The sequence below is a fragment of the Crocuta crocuta genome, unplaced genomic scaffold, assembly GCF_008692635.1.
Source record: "Crocuta crocuta isolate KB4526 unplaced genomic scaffold, BGI_CrCroc_1.0 scaffold757, whole genome shotgun sequence".
In the NCBI taxonomy this organism is placed as follows: domain Eukaryota; kingdom Metazoa; phylum Chordata; class Mammalia; order Carnivora; family Hyaenidae; genus Crocuta; species Crocuta crocuta.
In genome coordinates, this window is record NW_027532830.1 from 398,310 (window position 1) to 419,923 (window position 21,614).

At 45.5% G+C, this 21,614-nt stretch overlaps 2 protein-coding genes across 7 annotated transcripts in view; one reads left to right on the forward strand and one right to left on the reverse strand.

The window, feature by feature from the left end:
* Positions 1-15,083, forward strand: part of AIDA (axin interactor, dorsalization associated) — a 40,184-nt gene extending 25,101 nt beyond the window's left edge. The window contains exons 7-11 of one of the 4 annotated variants that reach the window (XR_013330549.1): positions 6,450-6,572; positions 8,651-8,773; positions 11,299-11,416; positions 11,543-11,762; positions 13,353-15,083. Coding sequence is in view for 2 of the 4 variants with exons in the window: in XM_077745318.1 (XP_077601444.1) it covers positions 6,450-6,572; positions 8,651-8,773; positions 11,299-11,416; positions 11,543-11,639 (461 nt within the window). In the remaining 2 variants the exon portion in view is untranslated. Of the gene's footprint in view, positions 1-6,449; positions 6,573-8,650; positions 8,774-11,081; positions 11,185-11,298; positions 11,417-11,542; positions 13,326-13,352 lie in introns of those variants that run through there. The other 3 variants (XR_013330548.1, XM_077745319.1, XM_077745318.1) reach the window with 3 other exon arrangements.
* MIA3 (MIA SH3 domain ER export factor 3) overlaps positions 15,075-21,614 on the reverse strand; it is an 88,322-nt gene continuing 81,782 nt past the window's right edge. For 2 of the 3 annotated variants that reach the window (XM_077745316.1, XM_077745314.1), the window contains 11 exons: positions 21,098-21,199; positions 20,371-20,431; positions 20,223-20,258; positions 20,080-20,147; positions 19,860-19,960; positions 19,577-19,714; positions 18,776-18,844; positions 18,588-18,667; positions 18,391-18,462; positions 16,780-16,930; positions 15,075-15,904 (listed from right to left, as the gene is read on the reverse strand). In XM_077745316.1, coding sequence (XP_077601442.1) covers positions 15,594-15,904; positions 16,780-16,930; positions 18,391-18,462; positions 18,588-18,667; positions 18,776-18,844; positions 19,577-19,714; positions 19,860-19,960; positions 20,080-20,147; positions 20,223-20,258; positions 20,371-20,431; positions 21,098-21,199 — 1,189 coding nt within the window. In that variant the 3' untranslated portion in view covers positions 15,075-15,593. The remainder of the gene's footprint in view (positions 15,905-16,779; positions 16,931-18,390; positions 18,463-18,587; positions 18,668-18,775; positions 18,845-19,576; positions 19,715-19,859; positions 19,961-20,079; positions 20,148-20,222; positions 20,259-20,370; positions 20,432-21,097; positions 21,200-21,614) is intronic. The other variant, XM_077745315.1, reaches the window with a different exon arrangement.

Here is a 21,614-nt window from a genome sequence, read left to right on the forward strand (position 1 = left end):
GAACCGCGAGATCATGACCTAAGCGAAAGTCGGACGCTTAACCGACTAAGCCACCCAGGCGCCCCCATTATTCTCTTTTCAAACCACATACTGGGATTGATGTCGCTTCCGGTGCTGAAAATTTAAGCCCAGTTTCGTTGTTTGCTCACTTACCGCACTTCTGTGGCAAACGGGATCCTTATGGAGCAGATGATGTGAACGTGACACAGATTAAGGTCTTGGTGGGGCTCGGGGTGCGGAGTTGAAAAGAAACTACATCGATTAAATCCATTTGCTCTGTAAGATTAAACCCAAGCTAAACAGATCTTTGTATCCTGATATTGCATTGTGATATCTCATTTCAGACACACAGGAAGGTTACCGAACCTTTTGTTCCCTGAATTTCTTTTTCCTCAAAGTAGGAAAGAGCACGTTTAGTTTAATTAACTGGATTTAGTTTGTGATGAGTGTTATTAAAACAGTAATTTATAAGATTGTATTCATTGAAATCGCCACTGAAATAGGAAGATGACATTTAACACTTAATTGTAAAGCAGGAAAACCGTTTTTTTTCTTTGTTACTCGGTGGGAATCCACGATTTCAGGGTCACCTAGACAGTGTCTGCAGTTTGGTGGCAAGGAATTGTGATGTTTTCTTTTTATTTGTCACCTTTGTTTTTTATAATTTGTTGTACGTTTTTTGTGACTTTTTAAAGTCAGATTTATTGAAGAATCATTTATGTATATAACTCACCATTTTTAGTGGTCAGCTTAATGAGTTCTGAGAAATGCATAGTTACATAACCACCACCAAGTGAGGCTGATGACGAAGGCGGTATCGTATGTGGGGCGGTATTGACTCAGAGTCGTTTTTTTCCCCGTTTAAAATTAAAAATGACTTCCAGCCAACCTTTCTTGAAGAACAAAAAAAAAAAAAGCTTAAAAAAATCTTAGCTTTCTTGATACTACTTTCTTTTTTCAAAAATGTAAAAACTTACAGGCAAACATAATAAATGTATTTTAAATAACTGGCTTAAACTAAAATAAGATTTAATTGTTCTAAAGGTAGGCTTGCTGGATGTCCTCTAAATAAAGGCTATAAATTTACAACCTGTTATTTATCTCCAGAAAATGTATTGACAGTAAAGCTACTAAAATCGTAAACCAAAGTAATATGAATTCAAAAATAGCCCAAACCACCCTTTTCAAGATTTTACAACCCATTTTCTTATTGACAAGTTCAACTGTAGGCTTAGCTATTACAAAATTATTATATGAATGTGTTGACTTATCTCTTATGTAGGCCTAAATATATGTACACAGTTAGTTTTGAAACTAAAAGAATGAAATTTACCTCTTTAACGTGGACACAATTTTAATATTCAGTTGGGAAAAACATAGGCTTTCATAAAAGGAGAATCTACCATTGGCTTTAAAGTTGGATGAGCAGTCCCCTTTTGACTGTCAAAAAAGCCGTAATCAAAGTTAAAAAGACAAATAAGGAGCCAACAACTTTAATATATAAGAAACCTTTACCTTATGTCAACAAAGGCCACAAGCATGTTAGAAAATTGGGCAGAGAGACATGGACAGTGTACACACACATGCAGACACACAGATATGCACAAGTAGCCCTTAAACATATGAAAAGATAAGTAACTTATAATAAGAGACACACAAATTAAAACTGCTGTTGTGAGGCTGTGGGGAACACACTCACTGCTGGTGTGAGAACAAAAAGGTTCAGCCCCTCTGGAGGGGAATTCGTCAACGACAACAAAAGTAGACATTTTATTCTTTGGCCCAACATTCTCCTTCTAGGACTTTATTCTGAAGCTGTACCTCCAATAAATTGAAAAAAAAAAAGAAACAAAAAGCAAAAACACATATACATCAGGTTATTTATTGTGCTATTTGTAATAGTAAAGTATTAGGAACAACCTAAATGCCTCACGTAGATTGGCTGAGTAAACTGTGATACACAGAACACTGCAGATAATAACTAGGAACATCTTGAACTAATAAGTGATTTTTTAAAAAAATTTTTAACATTTATTTCTTTTTGAGAAACAGAGACAGACTGTGAGTGGGGGGAGGGGCAGAGAGAGAGAGGGAGACACAGAAGCTCAAGCCGGCTCCAGGCTCCACTCTGTCAGCACAGAGCCCCATACAGGCTCTGTGTAATAAGTGTAATATTGTGTAATAAGTGATTTTTGAGAATAGAGTGTTAAATAAGCAAGGTACATCAAGGTGATTCACCTTAATAGATTGAGACGAATCTCTGTCTTCTCAGTAGATGCAGAAAATGTTTAAATTAAATTCTAAATCTATTATTGAGTTTAAAAAACTCTGGCAGACTGAGAACAAAACACTTCTGTAGGGACACTTAGAGCCAAAAATCATACTTAGTGGTAAAAATTGAAGCTTTCCTTTTCAGATGAAGAACAAGGCAAGAGTAAGAGTGCCTACTATTACTTCTTTGTATTAACATTGTTCTGGAAGTTCTAGCCAGTGCAGTGGGACAAGAAAAAGAAATAAAAGATAAACAGTAGGGGCAGAAAATCCCTTTTTTTATTCATAGTATAAATATATGTGTGTGTGTGTATGTATATGTGTGTATATATGTATGTGTGTATGTATATGTGTGTGTGTGTGTAAATGTGTGTGTATGTTTGTGTCTGTATATGTGTGTGTCTATATATGTGTGTATATATGTATGTATATGTGTATATGTCTATGTGTATGTGTGTGTGTATATGTATATATAGTATATGTGAAAGAATCAGTAGATGAGAAATCAGGATTAATAAGCGTTTAGCATGCGTGGTTAGAAAAAAAGCAATCTGTACTTGAGGATTGATTCTATCTATAAAAGAGCAACAATTGCTTAGAAAATGAAGTCACTTTTGTCAGAGTATCATAGAATATTAAATACCTAGTAATAAATCCAACAAATGAAGTATAAGACCTTTGTGAAGAAAATAATAAAACTATCAAGAAAAGTTAAGTCTTTAATAAATTGAAAGGTATAGTTCAGTTCATGGATTAGAAGAAGCCGTTTGTAAAAGATGTGACTATTTCTAAAATTGATCTGAACTTCACTGTAATTCCAAAAGATTTTTTTTTTTTAAAGAACTTGACAGCTGTTTTTATAACTTAAATGGAAAATGTAAAGGGCTAATAATAGTTGCCTCTTGAAAAGCAATGTCAAGAGGGGAAATTATGCTTTACCAAATGTCAAGACTTTTAACAAAGTTACAGTTATTAAGAAACTACATAGCAGGGCGCCTGGGTGGCTCAGAAGGTTAAGTGTCTGACTTCCGCTCAGATCATGATTTCAGGGTTCGTGAGTTCAAGCCCCACGTCAGGCTCTGTGCTGAAAGCTCAGAGCCTAGAGCCTGTTTCAGATTCTGTGTCTCCCTCTCTTTCTGCCCCTCCCCCACTTGTGCTCACTCTCTCTCTCAAAAATAAGCATTTAAAAGAATAAAAAGAAACGACTTAACAGTGCAAGTTTGAGAGACAGTCCCATGAGACAGAATGGAAAGCCCAGAACAGCCCGTGCTTGATTTGTGATCAAGGTGCACTGCAGATCAATGGAGGAAACAGTGGTCACTTAAATAAGTGGCGTGGGACAGTTGGGTGTCTGTGGTGGACAGAATGAGCTTGGGCTCCTTCCACACACCAAAGACAAAATCTATTCAAAGCGGATTGTAGAATTAAATGCAGATGGAAAAACGAGAAGGCTGTTACCAGATAAGAAAATAACCCTCATGATCTTGGAATGGGGAAGGATTCTTGAATAGGACACAGAAAGCAGTGACTATAAAGGAATTTAAAGTTAAGAAATTGAATATATTAACATTGAGAATTTGTCATAATCAGAAGACCGCATTAACAGAGAAAGGCATTTTAAACACATCAAACTAATCTTTGGTGTTAGAAGTCAAGAACGGTTGTTATCTCTGGGGGGGAGGGTTGGGTGTGGTGGGGACACAGGGCGCTCCTCGCATGCTGCTAAGAAAGATGAACATTCCAAAAAAAGATGGACAAAATAATTGAACAGATACTTCAGAAAAGAGGAAATCCAAATGCTCATTCTAAAAAAATTTTTTTAAGTTTATTTATCTTGAGAGAAAGAAAGTGAGTGAGCAGGGGAGGGACAGAGAGAGAGAGAGAGAGAGAGAGAGAGAATCCTGAGCAGGCTCCATGCTGTCAGCACAGAGGCCAATGCGGGACTTGAACCCACGGACTGTGCAATAATGACCTGAGCCAAAATCAAGAGTCAGACACTTAACCGACTGAGCCCCCCAGGCGCCTCCAAATGCTCATTCTGAAATGAAAAGGGGCTCAGCCTCAGTCAGTCAGTGGAGAAATGCCTACTAAAACTGCATCAACATTTCTCCACACCCAAACTGACCAAAAAGAAGGGTGTCACAGAGAGTGGGGTGTGGGGGCGGTGCTGGGCGTGGCGTCTGCACAAGCATTTTGGACATAGGTTGTCTTTACATAGTAAAAAGGCGGGCACTGCCGTGTGACTTGGTGATCCCTCTCTTTTGCAAATGTGTGCTCACGTACACTAAAATGTGTGTGCAAGGATGTTACAGCTGCGTTAGTTCAAACAATTTCCAAAAGCCTGGAGCCGCTCATAGTGGCTGCCAGCAGAAGAACGGGTATAGACACTGTACCGTGTTGATAAACCCCGCGTACCACGCACGCCTGCACTATGCAGTCATTCAGGCGAGCAAGTTACAGCGACTGGCAGAAGCGGGCAGACATTATTGTACTGTGCTTTTCAGTAATTATTTTGAAAGCCAGGATAGTGGAGAAGAATTAGAGGAACCGTGGGTGGTGGTTGGAGGGAGCTGCTGGGGTAAGGGTTATCTTTGACCTAAGTGACGGTCCCCTGGGTGCCTGCTTTCCAGGTTTCCTTAAGCTGTGAGCTTGTTTCATTTGCTCTTCTGAATATTTGTCAGATTTCACAATTAACATTTGAAAGAGACGGTGGATGCAGGAAGAGACCTTTTTTAATCTTTAATATAAGAAAACGTTTGAATATTTAAAAATGTGTTAAAATATGGAAGAATGTCAAGGATCTGTTTCATGTGAAAAGGTACTGTTAGAATTTTACTTGGCAGTGGTATTGAGTACTGCTTTTAGGGTTCCGAGCTGGACGTTTCCTTTCACAAGGGTCACCAGTTAAGACTCTTGAATGCCCGTGGTAATTTTCATGTCATAAAATTCACTCGCTGGAAGTGTACAGTTCAGTAGCCTTTGATCTATAGTGTGCATCTTATCAGGGTTTCACAGGTCCATTTTGAGGGCATTTTTATCACCCCCCCCCAAAAAAAAAATCCCCTGGAGCCTGTTTGCAGTTAATTAAATGTACTATTTTTTTTGGTGTTTTTGTTTGTTTGTTTTATAGTTTATTGTCAAGTTGGTTTCCATATAACACCCAGTGCTCATCCCAACAAGTGCCCTCCTCCATGCCCATCACCCCCCTTCCCCTTAAATGTACTGTTTTGAAGGTAGTAGGTTGATTGATTCACAGATTTCAAATACTTCATCATTAAAAGTTAGGATAACGCGTTGTTGGATAGGAATTTGAAGCATGTCAATGAAAGTCCTTGATAAATGGCAGGTTCTGTAGTTTGAGATACTATATACGTATTAGATTCAAATCAGTTTTTCCACCTCTGTTCTCTGTAAATGATATTAAAATAAGTTAACAAACGGTACAGTTGATTTCTTCCTTCAGATCATTTTCTTGGTTGGGAATGTGCTCTTGTGCGGGCCTAGGGGATTTTCAGTTTTAGAAAGTTTCATCGATACGCCCGTATGGGAGGTTTCGAGCATGTGGTTACTCTCACTGCACATGCCTTTCTCAGCAGGATTAATTTCCAAGAGAACAGATCGTACAGAATAGGATGCAGAAAGGGGTGGGGAGTTTGACTATAAAATTACTTAATTAAATACATAAATAATAAATTGTAAGTTATTTCCCCCATTAATAACTAAAAGATTTATGATTGAGTCTGGTGTTAAGTTTCTCAAACTTTGGGGTAATATAACAAAAGTTTAAAAAGCTCTATGTTTTTTCTACCACTTCATATAGAGATATGAAATCTCATATATATGAGCACATGTGACGTATTGTGTGTGTATACAGTTGGAGTATATTAAGTATATGGTAACTTGTAATTGGGCTTCCTGAACTTAGTGAGTTGAACCTTTAACAAACTTGACTTACACGTTGGTGTTGACTGTGAATTAGGGAAGTGTAGATGTATCTTGGATTATATTAAATATATTAAATATTTGTCCAAAAGAATAGCATTGAGTGTTCAGAAACCCACATTAATGGCTGGCTAGTTACCGAGTCAGGTAGGAGCAAGGCTGTCTTCTCTAGGTTACTGAAGCATTGACCCCGAAGCTGCTGGTGAGGCTCACTTTTATTGCTGTTCTGTTGCCAGGTACTTTATTGCCCAGGCTGCCGTCAGAACCAGGAATGACGTTACTCACGATCAGAATTGAGAAAATTGGTCTGAAGGACGCGGGGCAGTGCATCGATCCGTATATTACCGTTAGTGTAAAGGGTAAATAACTCTGTGTACATTTTCGCCTCTCGTGAATTTCATAATGTTGATTCTCATTTGGGATGTTAAGGGCTTTGGGGATGGGTTCTCGCCTCTGCGACAACTCATTTGAGTTCATTGTGCCGAGAGATAAAATCCCTGCGAAGCTGGCCTCTTTCCTTTACTGAATATTTCCGAGAGATTTACTAAAAATACTTTGTTGTTTATAATCTTCATGCACAGTTGCTTTTGAGGGTTTTTTTGTAAGTCTTTTTTTTCTTTTTGAGAGAGACAGAGTGAGCAGGGGAGGGGCAGAAAGAGGGAGAGAGAGAATCGCAAGCAGGCTCTGCAGTGTCAGTTCAGAGCCCAATGTGGGACTCGAACCCACAAACCATGACATCATGACATGAGCAGAAACCAAGAGCCCAGATGCTCAACCGACTGAGCCACCCAGGCGCCCCGTACATGTCTATATTCTTAAAATTCCATCTAGATATACACACTGTCTTGAACAGCAGATACTTCCGTTCACCTTCTCAGGGTGTGCGGTTTTCTTTGCAAAACCCCACGTTCTCCTGTCCCCCAAACCCCCCCTTCCGGTCCTCTGCTTCCTGCTGTAATCCTTGAGGCACAGGGGAGCCCTGCGGGCGTGGGCGAGAATCAGGCCTCCCGTGAGTCCTCTGTGAAGACAGGAAGTGGGACATGTCTGTAAACACCCCTATCTGAACGTAATCCTGAGGGCCATTAAAAAGTAATTCTTATTAAGCATCACTGTCTTTAGGATTTGCTTTTTCTACTGTCCAGGGGGGCATTCCATTTATTCCTTGAAAGCCGCTCTTTTCTATCTTTGGTTTTAGATGGACACCACACCGATTCAAGGCTTTTGCTGGTGTTGCACATTTTGCACAGTACTTTATTTGTAAAGCAGCCAGCGGCCCTTCAGAAATAATTACTGGGTGACTGCAGATGGTGTCATACTATTTATTATTCAGAAATAACTGTACAAATCATCAACAGTTACTCTGCACCTTGAGGCAAACCAAGGAAACGGGCTGACGTTAAATGGAAGGAACTTTTACCAATCATAAAAGTAAATTCAGACCCATGGGCTCATGAGTAGCACATTAAAAAAAAAATTCAGACACAGAGAAGAATCTTGACGCCCCACAGCACTAAAGCTGTCATATGAACCTCTGCTGTTACCGGCTATCAAGGCCCCGGTCTACTGGAAAGTACGCATACCCGACGCTATCTTTCAGGCCATGTGTAAAACCGCACATCTCAGTTGGGACTGTATGCTGTAAAACAACAGCGTGAAATGATGACGCGGTAGATACCGTGTTGTTCTTCATACACATTGAGTGGAAACATGTTTTTGTGTGAATATCTTTAGCAGCTGAAATCCTCAAATCCACTAAATTGTTTTAAGTTCTCCAAGATAGGAGTCTTTTGACTAATACATCCACACTCATCGTTGAGTGAGTCCACGTTGAATTTGATCGAACGGGCAGATTCCTGGCTCCAGGAAATTAAAGCCATCCACCACACGTAGTGTACCATCTGGTGGTTGTAAGTCGGGTTATTTTATAGCAGATTCAATCAGAATTCAGGTAGTACGTATAAAAATGACTCCTCTAGGGAAGGGGTTCATCGGCAGCTTTCATGTCCATTGTTTTGGCTCTGACTTGAGTACAGTGGGAATTCAGGTCATGTTTGATTAAAGGCCTTTCCATGCCATGCACTTGGTCAAGGTTGCCAAACGGGTAGGGGCCCCACCATGGAACCAGATTCATGTCCCAGATTTGTACTGTGTGCAACACAGTAGTGGCTGAAGGAAGACACGAGCCCTTCTCACCTCCTAACATGGATCAAACTTTGTTGCTTCAGACTTTCACTTGCACCCAGTCATGGCAGGACTTACTTGCCCTTGGCCCTGAGTCTGTCCCCCCACACCCCTGCCCCCCTCTCTGTCCCNGAGTGTATGTTATGTCATCTGAGAGCCGCCTCTCGGCTTTTGCCAAAGCCCCTTGAGGAAACATAAGCCTCTGGTTCGTTTGCAGTTTTTGAGCCTCTGTTTGAAATTCTCCTTTCCTCTCTAGATCTGAACGGCATAGACTTAACTCCCGTGCAAGATACTCCCGTGGCTTCCAGGAAAGAAGATACGTATGTTCATTTTAACGTGGACATTGAGCTCCAGAAGCATGTTGAGAAATTAACCAAAGGTTGGTCTGTGATGGTAAATCATTGGCTTCTTGTGGCCACAGTTCTGGTCCCGTTGGTGTCTCTGTGCCCTGTGACCTCGTCCAGTTGGCAGAAGTAAATGCCATACAGTGTTTATTGACCTGAATGAAATTCCCATTTTTTAAAATGGGAATTAAAGGTTGTATTGTCTAATGTCATAAATAACAGCTCTATAATAAAATGTTCTCTGATAATAAACGTCACCGTCCTGAACGACGAACCCGGATGAAGTTCTCCTCGTAACCAGGTGCAGATGGCGGTGGCAGCCCTGGATGGGGGAGGCTCCCGTGGCTGACGGAACAGGGGGCTGCCCCAGCCGCGGGTTTGGGAAGAAGGACGCGCGCCTGTCGCTTGGTTGAGAGGAGGGTGGGAAGGAGCAAGAGCGAGGTTTGGAGAAGGTGAAGTCGCCCTCCCCTGGGCCGCTCCGAGCCGCTTGCCCGGCGGGATGTCATGTTCTGTGAAAAGGCCTCCGTCCCTTTCTCACCTCACGTTCCCTTGCGTTCTTGGCGTTTTCGCGCTTTGCAAGAAGCCCGTACAAGGTACGGAAGAGCCTCTGAAGGATCGCTCCGTCCTCTAAAGCAGCTGACGTTCTCCTCGAATCACTGCTGCCGTGGCCCCTGCTCCACCCCGAATGGCTGTCTGCGCGGTGGCTGCAGGCCCACGCGGGGCCTCCTGCACTGAGTCCCAGCCCCGGGGTCCCCACGACCGGTGCGCCCCGCGCCCTGGTCCAGGCGCCCTGGTCCGGGGGCCCTTCCCCGTGGTGCCAGGTGCACCGGAGTTTGAGAACCATCGTCAGGAGACCATGCAGGTAGGATGCGCTCGAGGAGCCAGGTGCAGACGCTGCAGTATGAAGTTCCGCCTTGTGCCTAAAAATCGGAGAACATTCTCTTAGTCCGTTGCTTGGGGACGTGTTTCTGGCACGGAGTGACGGGGACCATCTCGCGGGCTCACTTCTGGGTTCTGGTGCTGCGCTTCCGAGGCCCTGACCCGCAGGATGCTGAGAGCACAGCTATATTGAGTCTGACCCTGCTCATCTCTAACTTTGAACTTCTGACGGACAGTATTAGTCTAGCTGCAACCAATATAAGTGCGAATGAAGACGCTTTTTTCATGTTTACAAGCACATCCGTTCGTCTCTGTTCACCAGTCTCGTTTCACATTCTCCTCTTCCTTCTAAACACCACGAAGAACAGAGGTGTGCCCACCAGGGACGCAGGAAAACAGGCCATCTACTCACGGTGCAGATGAATGCGTTCCTTAAAGGGATGCTGTCATTTTGGGACCTCAGCACTTTTCAGACGTGACTGTACTTTTACGTGTATTCCGACGCAGACCCGGGCGTGACGACAAGGAGACAGGTCCGTGGCTGCAGAGACCGAGAAATGTGACCTGTGAGGGTTTTCATCCCAAACGACCCGTTACTGCCATAGGAGGGAGAAGAGAAGGGACCCTTTTGCAGATCTGGAAGGTCACACTTCTGGGGAGGGGGAGTTGAGGGCTGAGAGTCTGTCTCTCCCTCAGCCACGTCCCACTGTCTGCTGAGACGGGGGTGCCGGGGCTACACACACATTTCGGAACATCGCTAAGCCTCTTGTCACCTGTGGGTTCTGTCATCGGTTTAGGTCTCAGATGTGTGTCGTCTTAAAAGCCAAGCAAGACCCAGCACCACTGTGGCTCAGGCAGAGTGACGTAGCCGAGGGCGAGACCCCAGCTGCCTCCCTACTGGTTTCCACACGTTCGTTAGAAATTAATTGTTCTTGGCCACACCCGTGAGGCAGCTCATTCCGTTTTGAGCTGCTTTCCGTGGGGAGAGCCGGTCTGTGAGACTTACCTTTGGGGCGATGAGAGCATGTGACTTTTTCCTTCCCGCCTGCTGCTCGGGGAAGGGGTGGCCTGCTCTCCAGACTTTGTCTCCCGATACGCTCCCGGTGGGGAAAACAGAACAGTGCTGGAATACTCTGAAAGGTCCTAGGAAATAGGTAGCCGGTAAACAATGAACCAGCACACCGTCTGTGTTTGAATTCTGACACACCCAAAAAAGTTGAATTTTTGAGCTCTTCTGTCAGGCGGAGAAGTGACGTGAGCATGGATTTTTTCATGAGCGCTTACAGGCCTCTGCTGCTTAGTGAGCTTCTGTGGAGAAGGTGAATACTTCCCTGCTAACACTTCGCGACCGTTCTGTGCTGTTGACCAGGTTCTGCCCTCCAGGGGCTTACGGTTCTACCCGGGTGGGAACTTGGTACGATCTTGAGGCCACATTTGCTCAGGAAGCCCTGCTGTGCTCTGTAGGATTCGTGGGCATGGATGGCTGTCCCTCCGGCCAGATGGAGGAGAGCGCTGGGTGATGACGACGGTCGTGGCATCAGAGCGATTGTGTGACGAAGGTTACCTTGTAAGATTACGCTGCCCACCGCCTGGCCGTGTGCTTCGGCTGATCCGAGAAAATAAATGTAGGGGCGGTGACGGTCTGCTTCTGAGGCTAATGTGGTTTGTTTTAATCCCTTAGGTGCAGCTATCTTCTTTGAGTTCAAACACTACAAGCCTAAAAAAAGGTTCACCAGCACCAAGTGCTTTGCTTTCATGGAGATGGATGAGATTAAAGCGGGGCCGATTGTAATAGAACTGTAAGTGACTCACCCACCGGATTCGTTCTAGTTTAATGGTGGCTCGTAGTTCTTCTCAGTATGTGACCCTAGGCGAGGTCGGCTGTCCCCATGTTTTAAACCATGATCTCTCTACTGTGGTTACAGATACAAGAAACCCACTGACTTTAAAAGAAAGAAATTGCAGTTATTGACCAAGAAACCACTTTATCTTCATCTACATCAGACTTTGCACAAGGAATGATCCTGCCGTGGGTAACCTGGACCGTCTGTGAGCCCCGCCCCCCAGCAGAACCCACCCTAGCTCCGTGTGGCCCAGCCCCCTCCGCCAGGCAGGAAGCGGGCCGCGCCCACGCTGCCAGCCAAAGTGAGTCCGCACAGTTCCGGTCCGGCTCGCCGCCTGCGTAGACGACTCCTTTGGATACAGGCTTCCTGTAGTTTTGAAACCTGTTTTTACTTTTCTAGTGTTTGTGCCGTTCGTAGTCCCTCTTCTACCTTACCACTGTTCCTGCCCTGCTTCCTGGAACAGCACTGCTGTGGTAGGAGGTGCTCATCTTCACAGTTAATACAGCAATAAGATTGTGCTAGAGTTTACACGTCCGTTCCCTTCTGCTCCGGGAGGCTTTTTTGGTTTGAGTTAACGCCGGACTTTGGGCTGACGTGGGTGGGAAAGTGTGGAACTGCCCTGAGAGGAATCGGACCGGTTTTGCCGCCCAGGGAGGTTGCCCTGGAGATGGATGGGCGGCTCCTCAGACGTGGCCCGAATTCACCCCGATCCCTAGTCCTCCTGTTTAGAAATCGTGTGCCTTGGCCAGATCAGCCTCCCACACGGGGGTGTTCCCAGGTCGTAGCTGGAATGTTCCAGATGACCGGATTGTTGCGGGGAGCGGGCGTCTGCTGTCCTGTTGGTTAGCGGCCCTTCTCCGTCCCACGCACCGTTGCTCGTTCGGAGAGGGATCCCGGGGGGAACGGCGGGGCGCCTCTGAGCCAACGCAGGTGTTTGGATGGCTTGATCACGTCGTCTGCGTCACGTGAATCTGAGTCCGATGCTAAGGAGATACTGCAGGAATAACTGCTGTTTTTCTGACAAACTGATTGTGAAACCTTAAAGCCTGCACCCCTCTCCTCAGAGTGGGGAGCGTGCAAAAACCTGGAGCTCCTCTGTGGTTTTCTTCTTGTAGGTAGATAGGACTGCCATTTATTTCCTAGGTATATCGACTCTCATCCATATGGAAATATGCAGGTCATGAGCTTATTATAATTTGACTATTTACATTATTTTTGACTTACTGGGGCATAAATAAAACTTCCAGAGTACACCCGAGGTAGATATTTGATACATAGAACATTAAGGTTTGGGGTGGGCTTTCTGTGGGTTAGATGTAGAACCCACATATTTAATAGTCACTATTTTTAAATGCCCAATGCTAGCATGAGGGTCCGTGGCCTATTTTTAAACTAGCATAATAATCCTAGGCATACCTTCAGTGTTTGCTTTTTAAAATAAGTAGCCACAATTAAGTGTTCTAGCCCTTGCACTTCAAAGAAAGCTGGTCTTTACCTTCAGTTGTTGTCTGTCAAGTTGTTTTAAGAGGGATTTTATAAACTTTGAGCCTGGAAGAATTCTACCAAATCAGTCTTATCTCTTGTCCTGATTAGATTAATCCCAAAATGATTTAGCCCAGCATAGCTCAAGGGGAAGAATTTGCCTTAATAAGTTACCTTGCTGTTCCCTCAGCCCTCGGACCGGGAGCAATCAGCCCCCAGACCGACAGCTCCCCCAGGAGCAAGAACCACATTTTCTTCAAGTCGTGTAAACGGCCTGAGGGGCTGGACAGCACGCCGTATCTAGTCCCTTCTGTTTGATGTTGCTGACGAGACCGAAAAAATAATCCCTTAAGTACCTACTATTAAAATGTAGCAAAACTGATACATTGGTCTTTCTCTTTTCTTATAGACCATAAGACATGTATGTCAGTGATAATTTATATGAAGAAGCCTCTCCTATCGTTCACATAAGTGTGGTTCGTGTAACTACAGTTACAGTCGCCTTTGACACCAGTGGTCAAGAAGTGTAGTGGATGCTCTGAGTAGCCGAGCTTTAATTCAGACCTGAGCGGAATGACAGAACAAGTGATGATCTTGAAGCAGGAGACACAGAACACAGCACTGCCCACAAGTTACTTCTCACCTTCCAATGAGAAAACTCAGACGTTGGACAGTAACTGTAGTTGAAATGCTTTCAGGCCAAAGCACTGCTGCCTCAGAAAGGAGGTGGTTTTAGCCACTAAGCCCAGATACACACTTGGCTGGCATTGGCTTCTGAAACAGCTGGAACTCAGGCCCCCAAAGGTGCCCACGCCCCGCCCGGCTCTGCTGCAGCAGCGGTGCCGGCAGCGACTACAGCGGGTTCCCAGCGGCTCCCGTGAGCGGCCCTGGAATTGTCTAGTTTACTGACTTTGCAGAAATAGATACTGACCGAAGTTTTAGAGGTGTTAAAAAAAAAAAAAACTTTGATCTTAAAACAGATCTAATTTACCTTTCCTCCTTGCTTCTCTCTCCTAGCAGGTATGGCCTATATTTTAATACTATATACGATTAGAAATCATATTAACTGCATTATTCCGGGTCTTCGAGAGGCTAACATACTCAAAAGTTGCATTTGTGGACTTAATCGTATTTTACATGGTTAAAAATAACCTATGCTATTAACTGTGGAGGTGTTCCTCATTTCCTCTCTCCTTGGTCTGAAACGGGAAGACGTACACATGAATTCTCTTCCTGCGGAACTACTTCCGTATCCTTGAGAACTGTGAAGTGGTGGTCTTCCAGCGGTTCTTCTCGTCCTAAAGTGGGACTTCTTAGTTGAGTACAAAGAAAAATCTTTGTTTCGCAGTGAAGCTGCGAATCCGCTTTTACGTTACAGGGTGTTTGCACATTAAATGTTTTAATGGTGACAAGCCCCAGTCCAGGATTCAGTTGTACCAGGACGTCCCAGAACTTCAGGGAAAGGGAGCGTATAGTCTAAGCAACGAATACCACCCTTTTCTTAATTTTGATTAAATCTTAAAACTGTCTAAAAGACATGGTGCAGTCATGGGGACAGTTAAGACTTACATATGGTGTAATCCCAAATTCTTAGTATTTTTCAATCTGAGCGCCACCATTCCCGTCTGAGGTTTGGAGTAGTAGTAGCAGCAGGAGCAGCTCTGGTCCTGAGGCCATCCTTTCTCAGAGCAGTACACTCTCCCCGTCTTTTTTCTGTTCCTTGAAACCCAGAGCGAGTATGGGAGAAACAGTAGATTCTACTTTTTAAAAAAGAAATTTCCTTACTTTTTATGATCACAACATACCCTGTTCAGTTTTTTTTTGCACCTTAAAGCAAGAATCGTAAAAGTAACAGAACATCAGGCTGATGTAAACTCATCCTCAGGAAGCCTTTCTCAACCAGGCGCCCAGAGTCACCGGAAGGCACACGAGTGCTGTACAGAGGGGCCCACGGACCTCCCTGAAGGTCGAGGAAGACGCGCGGTTGTGGGGTGTCCAGGTGTCGTTAGGCCGAACCCCCCGAGCAAGGGGGAGCGAGCCACAAGTTGCTCCGTCAGCCCGCGTCTACATGGGTCCACGATGGCACAACCCTCGTGAGCACACATTCCAATGAATCGACAGACACTTGGGAGATACTAATAACCAAATTTTTATGAACTATTACTACAAAGAACTTCAAGAAGGGAGAGAAAGTTAATGACCTTATAGTAAACATTTTTAGCGTAACAGTCTTTGCGACCAGATATTTTAAAAAACCAAGCTTATAAACACCATTGCTCTGTATTCAACTGGTGTACACTAAAAACAGGTAATAAATGGAAATACATATTCTAGCATTTCCACAGGAAATGTTCGTATTTCTCAGGACACTCTAAATCATTGAGCAGTTACGCGCTACGTTAACTAGAACACAGGTATTCTTTATTGCACATTTCAAGGTTGTCAGAAGGCTCTAGCTTATGAGGTGGTTTTATTTAGGGGGAAATGGTATTTTTCAATTGTTTGGCTCAAAAATGCACACTGCCAGGGCAGTTTAGTTCTAAAAACAAACCTTTTAAAATAAACTTTTGGATTTTGAAGCCAATGAAATCCTTTACTGTAACGAATGTGCCCAGTCACACTCTCTCAGACTGTGTGTCAGAGGTCACAGTTACGGGCTCTGTTTTAAAGCCTGTGAACAGTCCTGGCTACTGCTCTGGGAGGCAGGCGGGGGCTCGTCTCTGGAGCTGGAAGGCAGGAAGTCTCTCGCAGCAGGTGGAGGCGGGTAGTCCTGGGGGCCGGGGGGTGGGGGTGGTAGTCGGGTGCCGGGAATAAAGTACTCTCTCGGGCCAAGAGAGCCCAACGGTCTGAAAGGTGTGTGTCCCGCTAAAAACTCTCGAGGGTCGAGCGGCAGGTCCCGTTTCCCGGGTGGAATGCCTGGCGCATATTCTCTCAAGCCTAGTGGTGGACGGAAGCCAGGACCTGGGAAAAGTAGAAAGTGACGTAAATGCATAGGATGATTCTAGGCATGTTACAGTCTTTAATTTCTCACAACTCTAGAGGTCGGTGGCGGCATCCCCACTTCAGAGAGGAGGCACAGTGCGGTGGGTCAGCGGCTGGCCAGGTGGCCAAGAAACAGGCAGGCTTTGCATGTGGCTTGATCGAGTTTGTATGCTTTCTGTCCCACAGTTCTGCCATCTCTCTCTCTCACAAGGGCTTGGCTTATACTTGAAAGCACCACGTGTGTCACAGCAAGAAGACAGACTGAAATGAGGGCTTTACTGCAACAAGGAAACGTGGTAAAGGAAAATCCCTCCGTCTGCTATGGCGTCAAAAATCCAGGCAGTCGCTCACCGTGGACCTAACATGCCATCAAAACCCCGGTGCTTGTCCTCCCTGGGGAAAGGCCTTCTGGCCGCCCCCTAATGAAATTCTACCTTCTCTTAGAGTGAGCACTGCCCTCCCGCTGATTCCCAGTGTGGGGAGGGAAGGTTGAATCTCCCTCTTTTATCATCTATGGTCTCATCGTGAGGATTACAGCTTTATGTTTCCTGACCTAGATGTCTGGGCTCCAGAGGACACTGTAAGCTCCTGAGTTGGGAGGGGGAGTTCTATCCATCTGCAGAAGTATTTCTGGCTTTCTAGAAATCTCTCTGGTCTACAAGAGATACATACTGCCCATCTCTGTAGAGGAGGGCTGTGCGGCTCCCCCCTCCCGTGTCCAAAAAACATGTATGCCACTTGCTTTGCCCTTTCAGTAGATGACCTTGTAAGTCACTATTAAAATTTCAACAAAGAGCGGAGAGAAAAGATGAGTTACATTCTACAAGTCAATTACTACCATTCAATCATCATACCAAATGGCGGGGGCAGCGGCCGAGGCCCGAAAGGCCCGCAGAGCTGAGGAGGCGGTCCGTACCGAGTGGGCGGCGGTAGAGGGCCTCCCCCGGGCGAGCTCATGAGGGGCACCCCTGGGAAAGGAGGTGGCCCTTTTGCAGCCATAGGAACCTGCAGAGCAGAGGCAGTTAAAGTTTTGGAAGACGTGGGTACGACACACACAAACCAACACCGATAGAAGCGGAGACCCAACAAAGCAGAGGTCAGGCACCGGTCCAAAGGACAAGCAGTGTGACAGAGCTTACCCCCGCCCCCCATGTCCTCCCACCGGCAGCTCAGGCAGGTTAAAGGGCTGGCCCAGGAGCAACCAGCTTCCCTGACCTGGTCCTGCTGGAACACACAGGCGAAGGGACGCCCAGAAGTGACTGCTCACTAAGAAATCCTACCACGACCACCATCCTCCGTTCCTAGGGCGCCCCTTCCCCCCACGTCCTTCCCGTTGCCACAACGGCGCACTATTTCCATCCTAAGCACGGACAGGACAAGGGGCAATGAACAATCCACTTTCTACAAGTGTAACAATAGCTGCCATTCAGAGTGCCTGCAGATCTCTCAATCTCCAAGTATGAACATCTGTTTTAAACAGGAGGGAACAGAGACACAAGAGTGTTATTTTGCTGAAGGTCACACGCATGTAAGAACCCAGGAGATGATTCAGGATCACGTCTGCCTCCCAGCCTGCCCCCCACCCCACGCCTCTGTCTCCCTAACCTAACAAAGGGGCCTCCGCTCTCTGAAGTCTACTCCAGCGGGGTTTCAGGTCTTCTCCAAGCTGCCAGTGGACAAAAAGTCCTCAAGAGACGCGTGTCCCTCAAGTCCTTCACGGAAACTTAGAAGCATTTTCCGACAGCAGTAACGTTCTCCATCCTGAGAGGCAGGCAGAGCCCCCACATGTACCTTCACTCACCAGTGCTGCTCTGCTTTCTCGCTAGAGATGCTGACTTCCTTTCCTACAGGAGACTTGGAAATTCTAAACAACCATGCACAGTCTGATTTCCACCTAGAGCAGCACCGTGCGGGCCGGGCAGCTCTGGTAGAGCACGCACATGTGAGTGGAACCGAAGGGAGCTGCCAGGAACCCGCGCGGCAGGTAAGGACGGATTCCCACTGTTCAGGATTTCACCTGCTGCAAACACTCTTCCCTTCCCAGTCTCGAATGTCAAAACTATTCACAACAGCGTCTGCCTAGTATACACCCGAAGATGTTCTGAAATAGCACACTTGCCGTGGTGGTGAATTCTATGTAATATACAGAATTCCTTTCCTTTGCCTCAGACCAGTTAACACTGAAGCACACACAAGGCAGAGGTGGAGCAAGGGCTCTGCAGTCTTTAGTTCGTTATAAGAGATGTTCTAAACAGGTGAACAGCCTAACCGAAACAGGAAAAAGGAAAAACCAACCAAGCAGTCAGATTTCGGCAACCCGGCAACACTTTCACGTCAAAGCCAACAGTAAGCTCAATATTGCCATGCAATTTAAAGCAAAGCAGGTTAGTGTTGTGCTCGTCCTGTCCTGTCCAGAAACACATCAAGTAAGAGCTCAGTTCCGTCCTCAGCCTCCAAGTACTTACTACTGCTGACTGCTCAGCCACAGATGGAATGCTGGCAGCTGAGGGGCCTTCGGGGTCTTGGGAAACAGTTTGCTTTTTAAAAAAATGAGACAGTACAGATATAACAGACACACAGATGGATGACAGAGCGAGGGCTTGTAGAAGTTCAGTGTTTCCTGACCTACCTAATTACAACTCAGAACACCTGCAAAGCTTACCTTGCCTTCATCCGTCCCCTTACTTGGGGAAGAGCTCCTTGAACCGCTGTTCATCATGGGAGCCGCACCAGTTCCTGGATCTACTGGAGGCCAGAAAAAGGACTTAGATCTATGCTGACTTACATACACCCTGAGGAAGAGGGAGAAATCCTCGGATTTTGGACTATGAGCACGCTCAGATCCCTTACCAGACGCAGAGGGTTTCCCAGATGCCTCAGATGACCATCGAGGACGAGGTGGAGGCCCGTCCACTGATCCTTGAGAAAGAAAGAACAGAGCCCTTGTGTGGGTTTTTCAGAAGAAACAAACCAGTTGTAGAGAAGTCAGGGTTCAAGTCCGCCTAGAAAGCAACATTAAAAACGGGTCTCCTAATACATATGAGGGGAAATCCCAAACTGACTCACAGACTTAAAGAATTAAAACGAACTCTGACAGAAAGAGCAGCAATAAAACCTGCATATTAACAGCACCAGGCAGGTACTTCAAGCTACAGGCCTGACGCAGCCGGACAGATGTCTTCCGGCCTGTGTCATCTGACGTGCCTATCTCACCAAGCATTAGAAACGTATTTGTAAGAAATAGGCTACACAGCATGGTATATTAATGAGAAATGGGTGTATGCTGTGTAAATTATAAAGTCTTTTATAGCTATTTTTATAATACTCAAGCAAGGAACCCCATAGAAATTTAAAGATAAAAGCTTATACTTTGCAGTAAAAAATTAAAAACCAAAAAAATGATATTTATCATCACATATTCTAGATTTTATTTATGTATTTATATGTTATATTAATGTTAATAAATGCTTTCTATTCTAAAGCAGATCTTACAGCAGACTATTTATTCACCAAGACACATTAAGAATTTTTTTTTCTCTATACGAGACAGACCCATATTCTAAAGTGTTGTTTGCATTAGAATTTTCAAATAAAAAGTGGGGGAAAAGCCTCTAGGATCAGTGTACTGCAAGGTAAAATGTGAGTGCTCACCGAATTCACCTCTAGGCATGTCTCTTCGACTGAGGGTAGCAGAGAGCGGTCGGGCAGGCGGGTCGGCCGTCGGGGGAGGGGAGCACTCCCCCCCACTCACAGGAGATGGACCAAAAGAGCCGTTCTGGCTCAGAGGACCTGACGAGGACAGTGCACTCTTACCACTCGGACGCAACCTGTCTTTACTAAGTTCCTGGGATTGCTTCTAGGGCATCGTAACTAAGACACACAGAAATAAAATGTAATTTCTATACACTGTGACCAAAACCTTGACTGCCGCTACCTCTCCATGGAGGGTTCTGGGCGCTGGGTCTCCCCGGCCGCGGCTTCACAATCACCGGCTCTTCCTGCAGCATTGCCATCTTCTGGGTTAATTCCAGTAACCTGGGATGCAGAGGGAAAACGGACTTAACTGTGAGGTACCAAATTCCCGAGTAGATAACCCGGAAGCACGGCCTCTAATATCCCTAAGACGCACTGAAGAAACATTGACCATCACATACTTGTGTCTCAAGTTGGAGGCTTCCCTCTTCTCCTCTGCCATAGCTCTTTCTGCAGCGCGAGCCTTGAGCTGTTGGGAGGAAACAAGACCCGGATCAGTGCAGTGGCCACACACCAAATAAAGGAAAGAAAAAACAAATCTTACCCAGTTGTCGTGAGCTTTCTTCTCATGAGTAGCGATCTGAAAAAGACAACACACCAACAGATACGTTCGGGGACACGCTGTGACAGGCACTACGACAGCCCCCTGGACACCACAGACTTCTGCGGCTGCCGGGCGGTACAGGAATTACCTGGTTTTTAAATGAGCGTTCGGTTTTCTGTAATTCATCCTCCATTTCTTGAATTCTGCGCCTAAGAATCACACTTGTTTTTATCAATTAAAGTGCAATTTAAGAAAAGTTTCAACAGACTCCCCCGCCCCCTCTCCCCTGACACCTGCCCTCCTGCAGCTCCGTCCACTCGGAGGAACACAGTCACACGGTCACGGTAAGAGCATAATAGGAGCGAAACTAATACTAATTTCCTTATTATTTAATGCCTGGAGCTTCTGAGTTGATACACTGAGTTGATCCCTGACTGCTCTTCAGTGTTCTCAAGCAATCCTGCTACAGCTGTCTTCCTCCGTAAAGCTTTTCCCTCCATTAAATACAGCCAGAGTCCCAGAGCGGTCACTCCCGGGTCTATCAAATGGCACACTTGCTTTAGTGATTTCTGCTACATCATTACAGCAAACGCCCCTCCTAAAACAGTCACTCCAACACACAGACCCCCAGGAACTGCTGGCACGAACCAAGTCCCCTTAAGTCTTGCCAGTACTAGGCATGAACAAATGCCTGTTACGGGACTTCTTTCCTTTGTTAACTTAAACTTTCTTTTCTTTCATGTGAATTAACTGTATTCACACCCTCTGACCGTTTGTTTATGTTCTGTGCTAATTCTGTTCTACACAACATGGTTTTTTAAGAAGCGAACAGTACTTTCCCTAGCCGCTGACCCCTCTGTTGAAGCTGAACTCACTTGTACGTTTTTACTTCCTCTGCAGCCAAAAGCGCCTTTTCATCTGCAGCTGACAGCCGCTGCTCTCGGTCTTGCCGCTCAAACTCCTCCTGACTCAGTTTCCTAAGACAAAATCGGTCGTCAGTGGAAAGTGTTTCAGTCTTCCCAGTGGGCTGAATGCCTCCAAGCAAACATCACCTCCCTCCTCCCGAAAACACACGGCAGACGTACAAAGTCAGGAGGGAATTCAAACTTGCCATTCAAGGATAAAAGTCAATCACCTGCATTTTCTAACGTCTCCTAATTCTTCAGTCACTAGTAAAGAAATGTCAGAAACTCTACATGCCCAGGGGCAAGTTCCTTGTGCGTAACAGGGTGAAAGCTCACTTTGCTGTGAAGGCCCGGGCTGGCCAACCTCACACAAGTAAGCTTAACATAAAGCAAAGGATCATCACTTCTCTTATTTCTACCACAGAACGAACTATAATTACTTCCTTTATTTCCACAATGGAAGGACTGCTTCTCAATCCAAGATGGG